This window comes from Tasmannia lanceolata, unplaced genomic scaffold (genome assembly GCF_043159265.1).
Source record: "Tasmannia lanceolata isolate RefF3 unplaced genomic scaffold, GAP_Taslan_0.1 ptg000006l, whole genome shotgun sequence".
In the NCBI taxonomy this organism is placed as follows: Eukaryota; Viridiplantae; Streptophyta; class Magnoliopsida; order Canellales; family Winteraceae; genus Tasmannia; species Tasmannia lanceolata.
The window spans coordinates 10,532,176-10,546,851 of NW_027518683.1; the positions used below are offsets into that span (position 1 = coordinate 10,532,176).

The 14,676-nt window shown below is 37.5% G+C and overlaps 1 protein-coding gene across 4 annotated transcripts; it reads right to left on the reverse strand.

The window, feature by feature from the left end:
* Nucleotides 1–2,713: 2,713 nt before the first annotated feature.
* On the reverse strand, nucleotides 2,714–13,601 carry LOC143879646 (UDP-galactose/UDP-glucose transporter 7-like). Of its 4 annotated transcripts, none has more exons than XR_013251335.1 (11): nucleotides 13,305–13,600; nucleotides 13,128–13,205; nucleotides 12,940–13,041; nucleotides 9,894–9,999; nucleotides 9,563–9,808; nucleotides 7,673–7,783; nucleotides 7,361–7,519; nucleotides 3,921–4,064; nucleotides 3,636–3,815; nucleotides 3,278–3,362; nucleotides 2,714–2,957 (listed from the first exon to the last, which is right to left on the reverse strand). XR_013251335.1 is itself a non-coding variant. In XM_077382134.1 (10 exons), the coding sequence occupies exons 3-9, from the start codon at nucleotides 12,972–12,974 to the stop codon at nucleotides 3,651–3,653; spliced, it is 966 nt and encodes a 321-aa protein (XP_077238249.1). In that variant the 5' UTR covers nucleotides 12,975–13,006; nucleotides 13,128–13,205; nucleotides 13,305–13,601; the 3' UTR covers nucleotides 2,714–3,362; nucleotides 3,636–3,650. The 4 variants fall into 4 exon arrangements, 2 of the variants coding, with proteins under 2 accessions (XP_077238249.1, XP_077238248.1); XR_013251334.1 differs by having other exon boundaries at nucleotides 2,714–3,166; XM_077382134.1 differs by having other exon boundaries at nucleotides 2,714–3,362; nucleotides 12,940–13,006; nucleotides 13,305–13,601.
* Between the last annotated feature and the right edge of the window lie 1,075 nt (nucleotides 13,602–14,676).

The window sequence follows — 14,676 nt, forward strand, 5'->3', positions numbered from 1 at the left end:
GAGAAGAAGTTCTTTCTACTTTGATAATGACCCTAGTTACATAGCATGATCCGTACGATTCATACTTCAAGCAACGGATCATGTGCTACAAGTACTACCAGTTGAGTCGCCGATCCAACCAATATCCCCAAAGCAACCAGAGTGCTACCAATATAGCTGTTAGTGACGCGTATAAAGAGGTGATCTGGAGCAGTAATGAAGAGGAGAAACATTTAGAAGATCTCATCCTTACTACTAGTATTCCTAGGTGATCTTTGGTGATGAAGCGTGCAATGTGCTCACCAAAAGTAGAGGAGTTCATGCAGCATCACAATCACTGTACTCCCTACAAGTTCGACTGGATTTTAAAGGAAAATGATTAGAAGGTAACTGAACATTGTTAAATTTGTGTTGAGATTGGTGCTTACAATGATGAGGTTTTATATAACATTATAGATATGGATGCTTTTCATCTATTATTTGGGAGGCCTTGCCATTTTAACAAGAATTCCATTCATAAAGGAAGTGCTAATGTCTTCATTGTTTGCAAACAATAAGAGCTATGCTTTTCAACATTTGATGGATCAGAAAACCCTCAAAAATTCTCAAATGAAGAAGTACTTCTATTTGGAGAATTTTGATTATAATTGTATTTGTAATAGGGCGAAGATATTTTCACGCCCTTGCATTACGCATGCGCCTCCCTTCTTATAACGTGATTTGAAGTCAAAAAGCATTAAAGTTGCCCACTTTTCACGTCAAATCAGTTATAAGGGGAGCACGTGCGTAATGCAGGGGGAGTGAAAAACTGAAAATATCATCTCCCTTGTAATTTTGTAGGGAGAAATTCAATTAAATCGTAAATTAATTGATTACAAGTCTTGTGGTTGTTTGGCCTTTTTTTTTTATAAATATGCAATTTGATTAAAAACTTATGGAGCAATTGAAGATCCTACATAGGGCCTATTAGGTGCACAATCATATTAACAAAGGTGAGGCCCACTGTGTGATAGCAGGAATACCTCCTATGATTGCTATAAGGCGGGGGCCCTCCTCAAGCATTTCTCTTTTTTGAATATTCATTAAGGTTGTGTTCTTGAACCCTTCTCGGCGGACCTTCTATGGTTTTTTTTCCCATTTCGGAGAATAAAAATGGAGGGAAAAAAAATCAGAGAAAGGGAAATGTTGAAGAATGCAGGCAAAGGCAATGTTTGTTTTGGGTTTTGAGAACCGATTTGAGTCCAAAACTGATTATTGTTCTGAAACTAACCCGTTTAATTTTGAGTCCAATAATCAGTTCTAGATTCAAAATCTGTTCTCAAAATACAAAACAAACCGGCCTGAGTAATTCAAAGATGGCTGACTTTCAAATTAATATCTGTTTAAGGACAACTCAACTCGTATTTGATTGGTATTATGAATAAAGTTGAATCATCACATGATATAGGTGAGGCAAAGTCATGTAGCAGGTGTAATCACGGTGATCTCATTCTCATTGTAGGTTCGATATCATGTGAAAATTGACCACAAAAATGTCTAAAATAAGTTTCTATAAGTGTCGTACAATTTGGATTCCCATGTCGTGGTTTTAGAACTCAAAAGTCAAATCCTTTCCGCAAAGCAGGAAACTGATTCAGCCCCAAAATGTTCATACTCTCTCCCCAAAAAGACTAACGAGCCAGAGAAAGTGATCGAGAATTATAGGAAATTGAACACCTTACTTAAGCTACAGGTGAGTCTCGTTGCTCTCTGATCAAGATCACAAGGTGTTCCGTGCCAATCATTTCTCTCCTTTTCTTTCTTTCATTCAAACTGCTTCCTTTCATTCACAAGTAACACCACTAGGCAAACAAGATGTAAAAATATATGGGCTGTTCCATGAGAGGAGGCACATAGGTTCAGATTTTGTCTCATTCATTAAATTCATCTGAGGTCGCTGCTCTCTTATGCAACAGCTGGTGCGCAAAATGCCTTCCGCGATAGTCCCTAGCAAAAATCCGATATATTTTTTAGGAAATTAACTGTACCACTAACATGTTATCTTTTCTGGAAGAATCCTTCATCTCACAGGCGGAGAAAGAAAACTTATTTGGGCTCCAAATCCTAGGTACATATTTTTGGTAAAGTCCTTCAAGATCCTTAACAGCACCTCTCATTCTTTGCATGACTTTTTGGAGCAAGGGGAGTTATATAGGAATTTGAAGGAAATTTGACTGTATCACTGACATGTTATCTGTTCCGGAAGAGTCCCATCTCACAGGCGGAGAAAGATAGAACCTATTTGGGCTCCAAATCCTAGACATATTTTTGGTTTGAGTCCTTCAAGATCCTAAACAGCACCTCTCATTCTTTGCAGACTTTTTGGAGCAAGATATAGACCCACACCTTTGGTTGGACTGCATGCCTTGAGAGAACAAACACACAAGATTTGTCTCAAAACGAGGAAGTTCAGGCCTGCAAACATATGTCCAATGTGCCACGTTGAAGAGGAAAGAACTGATTCCAATCAAGTAGGGTAGATAGGGGCCATTGGGAAACCTCTGCCCCATGATTTTCTACTGTAATTTTAAACCCTCCAAAAAAAAATAAAAATTCTGCCCTTAGTTTTATTCTCTTTAATGAATAATTATTTGTTTCAAAACTAGTATAAATAACCCAAGAATGGGGTTTTACGAATTTGTTAAAAATTAGGTATTCATTTGTTTCCTCAAGGAATGCAGCCCAAAGCAAACACTAGGTACAAACCATTTATGATAAAGCATCATATGTTCTGTAATGTACCATATCCTTGTTTATGCGTATCAGTAGTAGTAGAAGTAAACTCGGGAGGGTGTGGCTCTTTGGCGTAAAGTCATGGGTATGCTCCCCAGTGACGAGCGTTCAAATCCCCCCTTGTTCAACCGATGCGCGTGGTCTACCGGGTGCCTGCGTGCATCCCTAGGGACTAGTCCTGCCCCACGAAGTGGGGTGGGAATACCCTATGGCATCAAAAAAAAAAAAAGTAGTAGTAGAAGTATTGGTTTCTACAATAGACATAACTGTAATGCACCTTTGAAGCTCTCATACAGAACCTGATAACAATGCTTTCAGATTTACTAATAGCTGCTTAATTTTGATTGATTGTATCGCTCGTGATTTTTTAGTGACCAAAATACCCTTTATAACCAAAATAAAGGATGAAAAAGTCCTACAAAGCATGTAATTGCCAATTATACCCATCAGGGAAATGAAATGACTGTCTCACAGTGATATAATATACATGAATAAATAAAACACCAGAACAGATTCGAGTACTTACTAATAAGAGAGAAATTTGGTGAGGCTTATATTCTGGCTTTCACTAAAAGCCCACCCTTCTCCATTGTTACTTTTGATAATAAATTCTGCAATCATGTTAAGTGAAAGTAACAATCAAGTTGCACCACAATGGAAGATTATCACACCCTTTGCATTTTCATCTTTGTTGATAAATGAAGATAGTAAATTTGCTTACTCAAATAGCAGTTTGCAAGTACTAAGATCTCTTCATATTTGTTTTTTATTCATGATGATAATAACTGATATCAAATTTACCTGCCTTAAGTGGATGATAGTAACTGATTGAAAATTATAAAATAACAAAAATAGAAAACAGAGGATAGTAAATTCTTGAATACCTCAAATACCAACTTTTATTTATGATTGGCCTCTGCATCGGAGATTATCTTTCGTGGCTTACTCATTTTTTGCTGATACTTGGCACACGAATACCAGACACCACCAGCTGTGTTGATGACCAATCCCGCCACATTGAGAGCATGAACTTGCACACCGCCCAACAAGACAAAACCGAAGGTCTGGAAAGAAGTGGGATGCAGAGAGAAAATGTTAATCCTCGTGCTTGAACACGATTGGCTGGATCTATATAAATAGACATGCTGTGAAAGAAGCAATATACTCACTGTGGAGCCCACTCCTTTGAGAACTCCGACTATTGTAGTGGTGAGAGCCGAGTTGACTATGGTGCACAAGAACATGGTGTAATTGAGAACGATGCCCATAACCAAAGAAAGAATGAGAATAACCAAAAATGTTAATGAATTAGCCTGTTGATGAAGAAAGATTACGTTAGTAACAATTTAACTTCCACCAAAATCCAAATATGACACATTTTCTACAATGAAAACTTGTCCTCTCAGCATTCAAATTTCACTCAGAATGAGAGAAGAATTGGCAATACATCACTCTAAAATTAATAGAAAATTATTTAACGAGTAGTACTGACTACTGAGAGATTAATGTTCAAGAGAAATTCAAAAGTACATTGGGATGCATAACAAGAAAAGAAGTGCAATAATACGCCATCACTAAAATGCATCTCTGAAACATCAATTTTTTGCAAATGATGGAAATATTGGATTTTTAATGGCATAATGGTGGGATTATCATAGAAGTTCTTTTCTTTTGGTAGTCTGTGTTATGACCATAAGCCCTTTATAGCTCCCAAAATCTTCTACTAGAGTGAAGTGCCAATTGCTAGAATAATGTTGTTCTACGGAAAAATGTGACGACAGTCAAGTGAAGGCGATGTGATTCAGTCATTATCTTAGCCATTAAATTAAGTTTTTTTTCCTATTGGATTATTGGACATGTGTTATGTTCCTTTTAGGTGGTATTTTTACTTAATTTATTAGCCTTCATTTAGCCTATATGTGGGGGGTGTCCACATCAGCCTATGGCCCACCATAACCTGTTACCCATTGCCCACCTACCCTTTAAAAAAAATTTAAATTATAACTTTTTACCCATGGCACATTTAATCTTTTTGAAACCCTTAAACCCCTTATATTTATTTTCCTTTAATTCTATTGGTTGTCCTATGCCCACCCACCTAACCTAAACACACACCTCTATGTAGATACCCATAAAACACACCCTAAGATCCTAATTTTGAAAATTTTAAAAAAGAAGCTCCCTGTTGTGTTAAGGTACCCCCCTCTCCGCCCGCCCCACCCCCCACACCCCCCCCCCCCCGCCCCCCTTCCTGCATTCTCCTTCCCACTCCTCCCTCTCTTGCTTATTTGTCTCTTTTCCTTTCTTCAACCTTCCCAGTTGGGTTCATAAACCGCTCCCCCCTCAGTTCAGTTCGTGAATCGCTCCCCTTTCGACCCCCATCTTTCCCCTTTTCTTGATCTTGATTTCTATCACTAAGCTACACTTTTCCCTTTCTATCTATTCTCACACCCATCAACATGACATCCACATGCTCTAAACCCATTATTGGAGTGGCACATGGAGATGCCAATGGTCGAAGATCACCCAGTCAAACAACCATTCCAACAGAGGACTTGAGCATGGAATTCTGATCAATTTTTTTCTTTACCGTCCATTTTAAGAAAACACGGTATGAAAGGGTTCAATGAGATCTAGGGTTTGTCTGCCATATTTCACTTAGTTTAGAGTTTTCGGGAGATAAATGGATTGTACGGTCTATGGTTCTTAGTTTCTTAGATATAATGTTCATTATTAGAGAAAAATGTTTCTAAGCACGTGCTTAGGGAGCTCCCTAAGCACAAGTGGCTTAAAAAGCCACCGATTGGTTCGTATGGCGGGTCCACCTCTGCAGGGTCCACAAAAAGCGACCAATCGGTGGCCTTTTAAGCCACTTGTGCTTAGGGAGCTCCCTAAGCACGTACTTAGAAACACTTTTCTCATATTAAAACCATTCAAAACAAAATGTTCATTATATTAATGATTTTTAAAACTTAAGAGAAATCGAAACGAATACAACAAGAGAAAATGAGAAGAAAAATATAATTAATCTTCTTAGTAATGAAATGGTGATCATTCAAAAAGAAAAAAGAAAAATATGATGAAATGATAAAGAGGAGTATGAGAAAAGTGTAATGACGGTGTACTGGAAAAGCTTTTTCCTTGTTATTCCTTTGACCATCTCAGTCAGTGTTTCTTCTCTTTAATAAGTTTCATCACCAGAAAAAACATGAACTGACAAACTAGAATTTCCATATGGAAACTCTTAGCACTTCCAAGAATTGGACAAAATTCACAAGGCTTGGCTCTAGTACCATGACAAAATTTGAGAATCATCTCTCCTTGATTAAGTGTTTTGATTTACCACTAATATACACGTAAGTACCATGAGAAACTTCACATGTGAGAAACACCATGCACACCATCAACATGAAATCCACATGCTCTAAACCCATTATTGGAGTGGCACATGGAGATGCCATTGGTCGAAGATCACCCAGTCAAACAACCATTCCAACAAAGGACTTGAGCATGAAATTGTGATCAATTTTTTCTTAACCATCCTCTCTCTCTCTCTCTCTCTCTCACACACACACACACAATAATTTAAGAAAACATGGTATGAATGGGTTCAATGAGAAATGAAAAATAGTAAATAGCTCATTAGTCATAGAAACCATGGTAATAATGAGTTCTAATAATGGGTTCAATGAGAAATGAAAAATAGTAAATAGCCCATTAGTTATTTCTTAACAAACTTCACATTGCTTCTATCCCAAAGATGTGCACCCCATGAATCCAGATTCACTAAGACTGAATAGCAAAATAATAAAAAATTCAATGTAATATATGGTAATTATTTTTTTAATGGGTATACAGTAATTCTTATATGAGGTCTTAGACCACTCTATCTTGATTCAATGCGACAGTTCGCACTAAGTGCAACTTAAGGTTAAGAACTTGACATAGGGAGATGGAAGGATTTTTTCAGTGGAAGAATAATGGATGTTGAGAGTGTTGACTGCAATTTAATCGTCTCTTGGTTCAGAATGTAAATATTCTGGTCAGCCTCAACAAAGTCAGTGTATCAGATAGCATATTCATTGTGCTTCATCCCTTATGATATATGCATCAAAAATATACACAAGATGACACCTGACAGCATCCATTGCATGTTTGCGCACTTTTTCCTCACCAAATCAATGAGTAAACAATTCAAGAAATTGGAATGTGTATCATCATCGATAGGAAGAAAGATGCACAACTACCATAGCTGTTTCCCCGCATGTTTAATCCTACCAGATTTGGACACTAAATATCTTGTCATTGACGTGTTTTTAGTGACACCTTATTGTTGAATACTTGTATAATGAGTGTTCTAATACAAGTCTCAGAGCAAATCATAGAGTAATAACTTTCTTTTGAAAAAAAGGATTGCAGTACCAAGGGTTATAATATTCAGGTTTTAAATACAAGAATAACAGAACCAGATCATACACCATATTAAGATAAGACAAATCAACAAATCATAGAGTAATAATTTCCCAGATAATGTAGAAAAGTAAATTCCACATGTGTTCAAGAATGGTCAAGTAAACATTGCAAGAGAAGCAATTGTATACAGACTGACCTTTTCAAATAACAAAGATAAAGAATGTGGGAACTCTCCTGTGGCTATGATAAGGAACAGGAGAAAAGGAAGAGACAGAAATCCATTGTAGAACATTAATTCAACTGATGAGAGCCCATCCTCTGCACCTGACTTCTCCACTAATAGCAGATACATTGCCTGCATGCATAATCAAGTATTAACATCACTAAGACAATAATAAAGAAAGATTCCAGTTTTTTACATGATTAAGATGCAATTCCACAGATTGAGACCAAAGTTTCCAGGCTAAAATTGATATAAAGACAGGGAATATAAAAGTATATGCCTAACCTGGAAAAACACAGACGTAAGAGCCATGCTGTATCCAAAGAGGTCAAAAGAAAAATCTCCCACTGCTGCAATGATTACCCCAACAGCAATGGATATAACTGAAAGGGAAACCTGTAAGACAATGGGATGCAAGAAAGGACTTAAGAGGAACTTTTCAATTTAAAGGAAACTTGAAAGAATTAGAGGTGTTTGTTTGTAGGGAATCGAATTCATGTTTCTTGCACATGTTCTTTAGAAATTAGGTAATCATCTTTTCGTTTCTTTTTGCTTGAGAATATACCAAAATTTAATAAAAAAAAACAGAAAAAGAAGTACAAAACACAATTAGAATAAGGGCAGAGCAAGCCCAATACTTAACCCATCCCTGTAAACACGCCTCCTTCATTAATGAATGGGCCAACTCATTGGCCTACCAAAGAACATGGACATTGAAGAAAACAGTTCTTATCTTTACAGACACCCCCAACTCATTAAGTAATCATTCTACTGTCAGAATGTGCAAGTTCTTTTGAAGTTAAAATGAGCTAGTTATTTCGAAGTTAAAATCTCAGTCAACCACTACATTAATTGCATCGCATAGAAAGATTGGAGCACACTTGGCTAATCAAAATTTCCTGTGGCTTTACTCTTATGTTACCATGCCTTGTTAGAAGTTAAATGAGCATTTCATATAATCAAATTGACAGCAGAATCTGCATTCCTACACATAAGTCTCTTAACCTAGAGACAAAACAGAGTATCCATTTTCAGCAACCAATGTTAAAAGTATGTGACATAGATTGCTTGTCAGGCGGGCCTTTCGTGGATAGAAAACAACCAAAAAGTCACAGAAACAGCATTCAAGCCAGAGGAAAGAGAGCAGGTTTGAAAAGAAGAAATGAAACATCGGCAATCTGTTTTTTCAAAACAAAAAAGTGGAGGCAAGGGGGCAGATCTAAAGGAAAAAATAGAGCCAAGAAAGATAAGAGCAAGGGAGAGGTGCACAAGCAGATCTCAAAAAGAAAAAAAAATTCAAAGAAAAAAAAACTGACTCAGTCTGATCAGGTCCTGGAGTTCATCCCCTGTCTGTTATATTGGCTTGGACGAGTGTGTTGCCTTTGTCAGCTTGGCTTCCAGTGAGGTCTTCCTCTTCATGTCCCTATAGAGAAAATCAGAGAAAGGGGAGACCGGAGGAAGGCAACAGGGGAAGATGAAAGACTGAAACCTAAACCCCAAACGTTTAAGTTAATAATGACACATTAGTGGATCACATGTTCCTCCATTGCAATTTGGCTAAAGGTGTGTGGATCACATGTTCCTTCATTGCAAGTTGGCTAGAGAGGTGTGGGGCAAAGTCTTGAATAGATTCACCATTTCGTTGGTTTTCCCTGTTAGACTCATTGATCTTTTAGAGGGTTGATCTTTTGTACCTAGGAGGAGAAAAAAGGAAAGATCTTATGGAGCATGTCGTTATTAGCTACGGTATGGGTATCATGGAAGGAAAGGAATGCGTGGGTATTCAGGGGGTTGGTTAAAAGCACTCAATTCATCTTCTTAAAGGGCTCTTTTTAACTATATCCTGGGTAAAGATCCTCCCCTCTTTCAAATTTGTTTCAGCCAATGATCTTTGGCTCAAGTGGAGAGAGGTCGACTCTAGCAACGAACAGGTGGTAGCCCCCTCCCGAGACTAGGAGCCACCTGGTTAGATAATCATACACACCAAACTTAAATCAATAATAAAAGATAACGGTAGCCCTGCTACAGTAAAAGGCCCAAACCATACAAAATGAATTACCTAGGTACCTCCCAATATTTCAATAACCCAATAACCATTACTGATGGGATAAATAAGAAATTAATGATGCCTAGACCATCAGTCTTTGAGTAGTTTTAGGAATATAATTCACATACCTGTGTTGATGGCCTCCCCTTGCCTGAAAAAAATCCAGCCACCAAGACAGCAAGAGGTGTAAGTCTTTTCAACGCAATGTACATTGGAATATTGACCCCTTTCAAGCTTGCTAATGCGAATGCGACATTTGCGTTATAAAACAGTGAAACTGGGAGAAGTTTCTTCACAGTCATCAAGTTCACACTTTTGGATTTTGTATACCCCGTTACTCGACCAAAGTGTATAAGCAAAGTTGTTGCCAATTGCTATACAGGAAAGAAATAATATTTATGTCAATAAATAACAAAAATCTAGATGACTTATTACACAGCTGAAGTACTTTACCAGTACCTGCAATGTGAGAAGAGTCATTGAGTGTGCATACTGCATAAGAAGTGCCTTGTTGATAAAAACCATGGCCATGGAAGCAATTCCATAGGATAAAGCAGCACATAAACTACAATCCAAAAAATATAAAAACGGAATCAAACACGCCTTGGAGAACATAATTACCTAGTAACACGTTGAGATATATTAGCATTTAATTGCATATCTAATTTCATAGGCGTAGAACTGCGGAGCAACATCAAAGCACTTCTTGATGTTATGAAGCTACATGCAGAAGTATAGTTCTTAATATTGACATGTAAGCAGAAACAGGAAATGTAAGAGCATTTCTTCATTATATTAAATGATTAACAAGTGCCTGGCACTAAAAACCCTTTTGAGGGTTAGCCCCAATCCTCATGAATAGCATGCTACTGGATTCCTGGCATACATTTTATTTTATAAGAATTAATTAATTAAAAATTTTAAAAAAAAAGGAAAGGCAAATTGAAAAATAAGCAAAAGGAAAAATAACAGAACCTAGATATTATAATAAGGGTGTGTTACTGTGTTTGGTTTTTGTCAACAATCCCAATTTTACATGATTTCTTAAAATCAGAAAATTAAAAAACATTTGGCTACATTCAGGAAGGATGTGTGTGTGCGCGCGCGCACGAGCTTATGTTGTTCATTCTACAGGTACTACATTTTCCTCTTGCTGTGAAGAATTGAATCTGCACCTCTTCTGCAATTCCTCTTCCCTATTTTTCATCTAAATTCTTGGTTTTCTAGGTTTGATGGCTGGGGGAAGATGGTTCCAATAGTCATGTTGAGAAAAATATGTGGATCCTTCTTTTGTTTCTTTTACCTTTGCAGTTCATTTTCATTTTAAGCCTCAGACGGAATATCTAAAATTGCAGGAATTGGCTGTAGTTATAAACTAGAAACATGAACATACACGCAAAATACTGGCTAATCCATACAATAGCAGCGACTTGTGATGAACTCTTTGGAAGCATCTTTTTTCCTTTTCCTTTTGGAAGCATCTTCAATGGGATTTATTGTTTTTGTGGGGGAGTCCACAATAAGGCAGTTTGTCATTGTCTTCAAATCAACATTACACACTTCCACTAAAAAAATCCAGTTATAGTGATGTCATCAACAGTCACAGCAATGAGCAATGAGTTGTTGGTAGGAATCTGAGCTCAGTTGGTCACTATACGTTGAGTTGTTTGGATTTCCAGCTCTGATTCATGGAGAGAAAATTCATATCGTAGTAGTTCAACCATCAAAAGAATTTCAGAGACAGAAAAGATCTCGAGCGATTTCTTTTTACTCTAATCTCTCCACGTTATTGAGATTCATTCGAATGAGATCTAGGATATTATCATATTACTCCGAAGTTAGATCTTAAAATCCATTTTAAGCCTCCATTACCTCCACAGCTTGTCATTGCCCCCAATTCTTGTTGTTGCAGTCAGCATCATCGCCCCAACTCGTTGTTTCCATGGACCCACTCTTTCTCCTAGCGTACACGACCATGGTTTTAAATTTCAGCCGAAACGAAACTATTTCGGTTTCGGCACAAACCGAAACGAAATTCACATGCATAGAAGCACGAAGCAGGTGCGGGAGCGGGATCGAGTACGGGAACGGGGGCGGGGAAGCGTGGGGGTCTAGAAGAGTCTAGGGTTGGGAGCGCCGTGGAAGCGTTAATGTAATATTTTCATCATATGTCTTTCAAAATTCAAGTACATAAAAAATTGTAATTTTTAACTTTCATTTTATAAATCTTTCAAAAGTTAAGTACATCAAAAGTAGTAATTTCTAACCGTCTTCATTTTCTTGCGCTCTTTCCTCATGCCTGCTGAAGATTTGCCTCTATGCTTGCTCCAATGAAGTACTTTGAACAGTTGGAGGAGTTTGGTGCAAGTAAGTTGATGAGGGGGTTACTAATGGAGTAATAGGAGCGGGTTGGGAGCGTCATGAGAGCGGTTTCCATCTCTTCAGGATCACGGTCCCCGGAAGCTCCTTCCAAAGGAGCGCCGAATCGAGGTTTCGAGTCGGGATCGGCACCCCGAGGGAAGATTCCTGCTTCTAAGATTCAAACAGGGGAAGAAAGAACAAGGGAGTGTCTCCAATAAAAAAAATGATAGTCTATAAGCTCCCTCCGTTGCCAGGGAGACAGCAATCTCGTTCCCTTCTCTGCAAATGCAGGAAAAGAGGACTCTAGAGGAACACAAAAATCAAGTTCTTCTAAAAAGGTACATGTTATTATCAAGGTTTGAACATCCCTTAAAATCCAAAGCTGCCCGTGACAGAGTTTCAGAGGGGTTGCAGAAAAAACTTAGAAAGGCTCATTGCAGTCTTCAACCTGGGCAGGCATCCAACGAGGCGTCATTCAAACCCTCACAGTTGGGCACAAAAGGCCCAAGCATAATGAGAGAAACTGTGGCACTTTCAAACACCTTTGCACCATCTAACTCCCAGTAACTTCAAATTTGTCAGTTGGATTAGACTATTTGAAGCCTTGGGTTTTCAAGGGTTAAGAAAGTGGCACTAGGACACTGTTCTTAATTCATTTGTCTATCTGTTTTCCATCAGACTATTTTAGCATTTTTATTTTTATTTTTGAATGGTACTATTTTAGCATTTTAGCTTCATGTGGAATCTCACACCAATGTCGACGATAAAGAACGAAGATAAGGAATCTGACAAAAGGGCAGACATACCTTATGATCTCATTCCAAGGCAGAAAATTAAATTGTGACGCCAAGGGACAGAGAATACACCCCAAAAAATGTGTACACAAATGAAATGAAATGAAATTATGTGAAACTATAAAGTTCTTGTGATTCTGCTTTGCAACACAAAGATTTTGATAGAATAGATTCATTTCAGGAGATAAAAATAGTGAAATTAAAAAATTAACGAAAACAATTCATGCTGGGATGGAATTACAAGGATGAATTAAATATCCAAAAATTTCTCATCGCATATTTCGCTCCAAAGACATTACTAAGTTAACTTTCAGTAAAGTAAAGATAATGAAGAGAGAGGGAAAAAAAACCTCATAAACGAGCTCGGTTCGGCCTCGCTTTCCATGGCAACAAGTAAAGGTTTAGAAGAATTTGAATCTGCCGCTCTCACCAAAAATCTAACCAAATCAGATCTATAAAAACAAAAACATAACATAATAATTCCCACGGAAAAAATGAAAAGAAAAGGAGAAGAAAAAAGAAAAAAGAAAAAACACACCTGCAGATTAAATTACATCGTCGAGAGCAGAAAAAACACTCAACCACCGCAAAATTCAACAGGATTTTGAGAAAGAACCTGAAGAACAAATGAATCCGAACAATAGACAGATAAATAAACTCAAATTCCGATACGAAACCCGCTAATATAGATGAGAGAAAAACAAAAGAAAATCACCTGAGAAATGGTTACATCATCCGATCGCTAACGTGATTTGAGGTTCTTTAAGAGGAGAAGATCGGATGCGGAAGAGATCTAGGGTTTTCAGATCGGGGGCGAAAAAACCGAAGCTGGTATTTCAAAACCCTAAAAAATGTGAAATTAAAAAATTGGGGAAAATTGGGTGGTTTCGTCAACAGCTGGCGTAGATTTTCCATGCTAAGGAGACAACGACCCATCTATCTGTCCCACGTTTCCCGTTGCCTTTGCAAAAATCCGAACAAAACCAGAGGCCCCTCCCCTCTATTTTTATTTTTTTTTCATCTCTATGCTCTCGTTGACTATGATGGTTTTGTATTATCCATAATCCATCTACGTGAGTGTGGGTCCCAGGAAAGAATAGTACCCTGTCTCTGTGGGCCCCTTACCATTACCATGAGTAAATTCAGATCCCGGTATCTGCACCGTCCAGAAAGTAAACAGTTAATCCAATTGTAAGTCTAAGCTTATTATTGGGTTGGGTTCAACCTTAAACTTTTTTTTAGTCCAATAATCAATTTTGGACTTGCAATCAGTTCTCAAAATCAAAACCGGGCCTAAACAATTGGTTTTCAATAAAAATATGAAAATCAAAATTTCCATGAAAAATGAAATCACATGGTACAGGAGGATTACATTTTTTATGGAAAAAAAAATCCAATAAAAATTTTCCTTGCATCCAAACTGGGCATTGGGATTGTAAAGACTAGTTTTGGCCGAATGATAAATTTGCCACTTTATTTAAGAGGGTTTCGTTGTCCTTTGTCACCGTCATTATCAAAAATAAAAATGTTCCATTTATCAAATTTCGGTCCGAAATTTCGATCTAATGACATTATTTAATAATTAAAAAAAAGTGTTACAAAATTTCGGTCCGAAATTTCAGAATTTTGGTTTTCCGGAAGTCTGAAACCGGTACCGAAATCAAAATCTTAAACCTTGGTCACTACTCACTAAATATAAGGATAGTCTTGGGATTATGTCAGGGTTAATGTTTAAAATGATGATATTATAATATCAGATATAAGGTTAGTGGAGACTTGCTCATTAAAAAAAACTCTCATTTAAGTTCTACACTGGGTACGTAGTTATTAACCCTAATCTCCGCTCCACGAGCAATGGTAATCATCCCTTTTAATTGACCCTAATCTCCGCTCCTAGAGCAATGGTAATCATCCCTTTTAATTGCAGCATCTCACATGCTTGTCACATTCATTTTATGTCCCCAACAACTATGCCATTTGTCAAGCAATAATGATGTCGTCGGTATACAACCGTAAGATACATTTTGTTTGGAGCCATCCACGATGATGTTAGCATGATCCTGAAGCGTACTTGTACTGAGAAGGAA

Excerpts from the sequence above, each read along its gene's own strand:
- LOC143879646 (XM_077382134.1), bottom strand. The coding sequence starts at position 12,974 with ATGGAAAGCGAGGCCGAACCGAGCTCGTTTATGAG. Across the intron at positions 9,809-9,893 it reads TGACTCTTCTCACATTGCAG|CAATTGGCAACAACTTTGCT; the intron begins GTACTGGTAAAG and ends TTTCCTGTATAG. Across the intron at positions 4,065-7,360 it reads TATCTTTGTTATTTGAAAAG|GCTAATTCATTAACATTTTT; the intron begins GTCAGTCTGTAT and ends CTTCATCAACAG.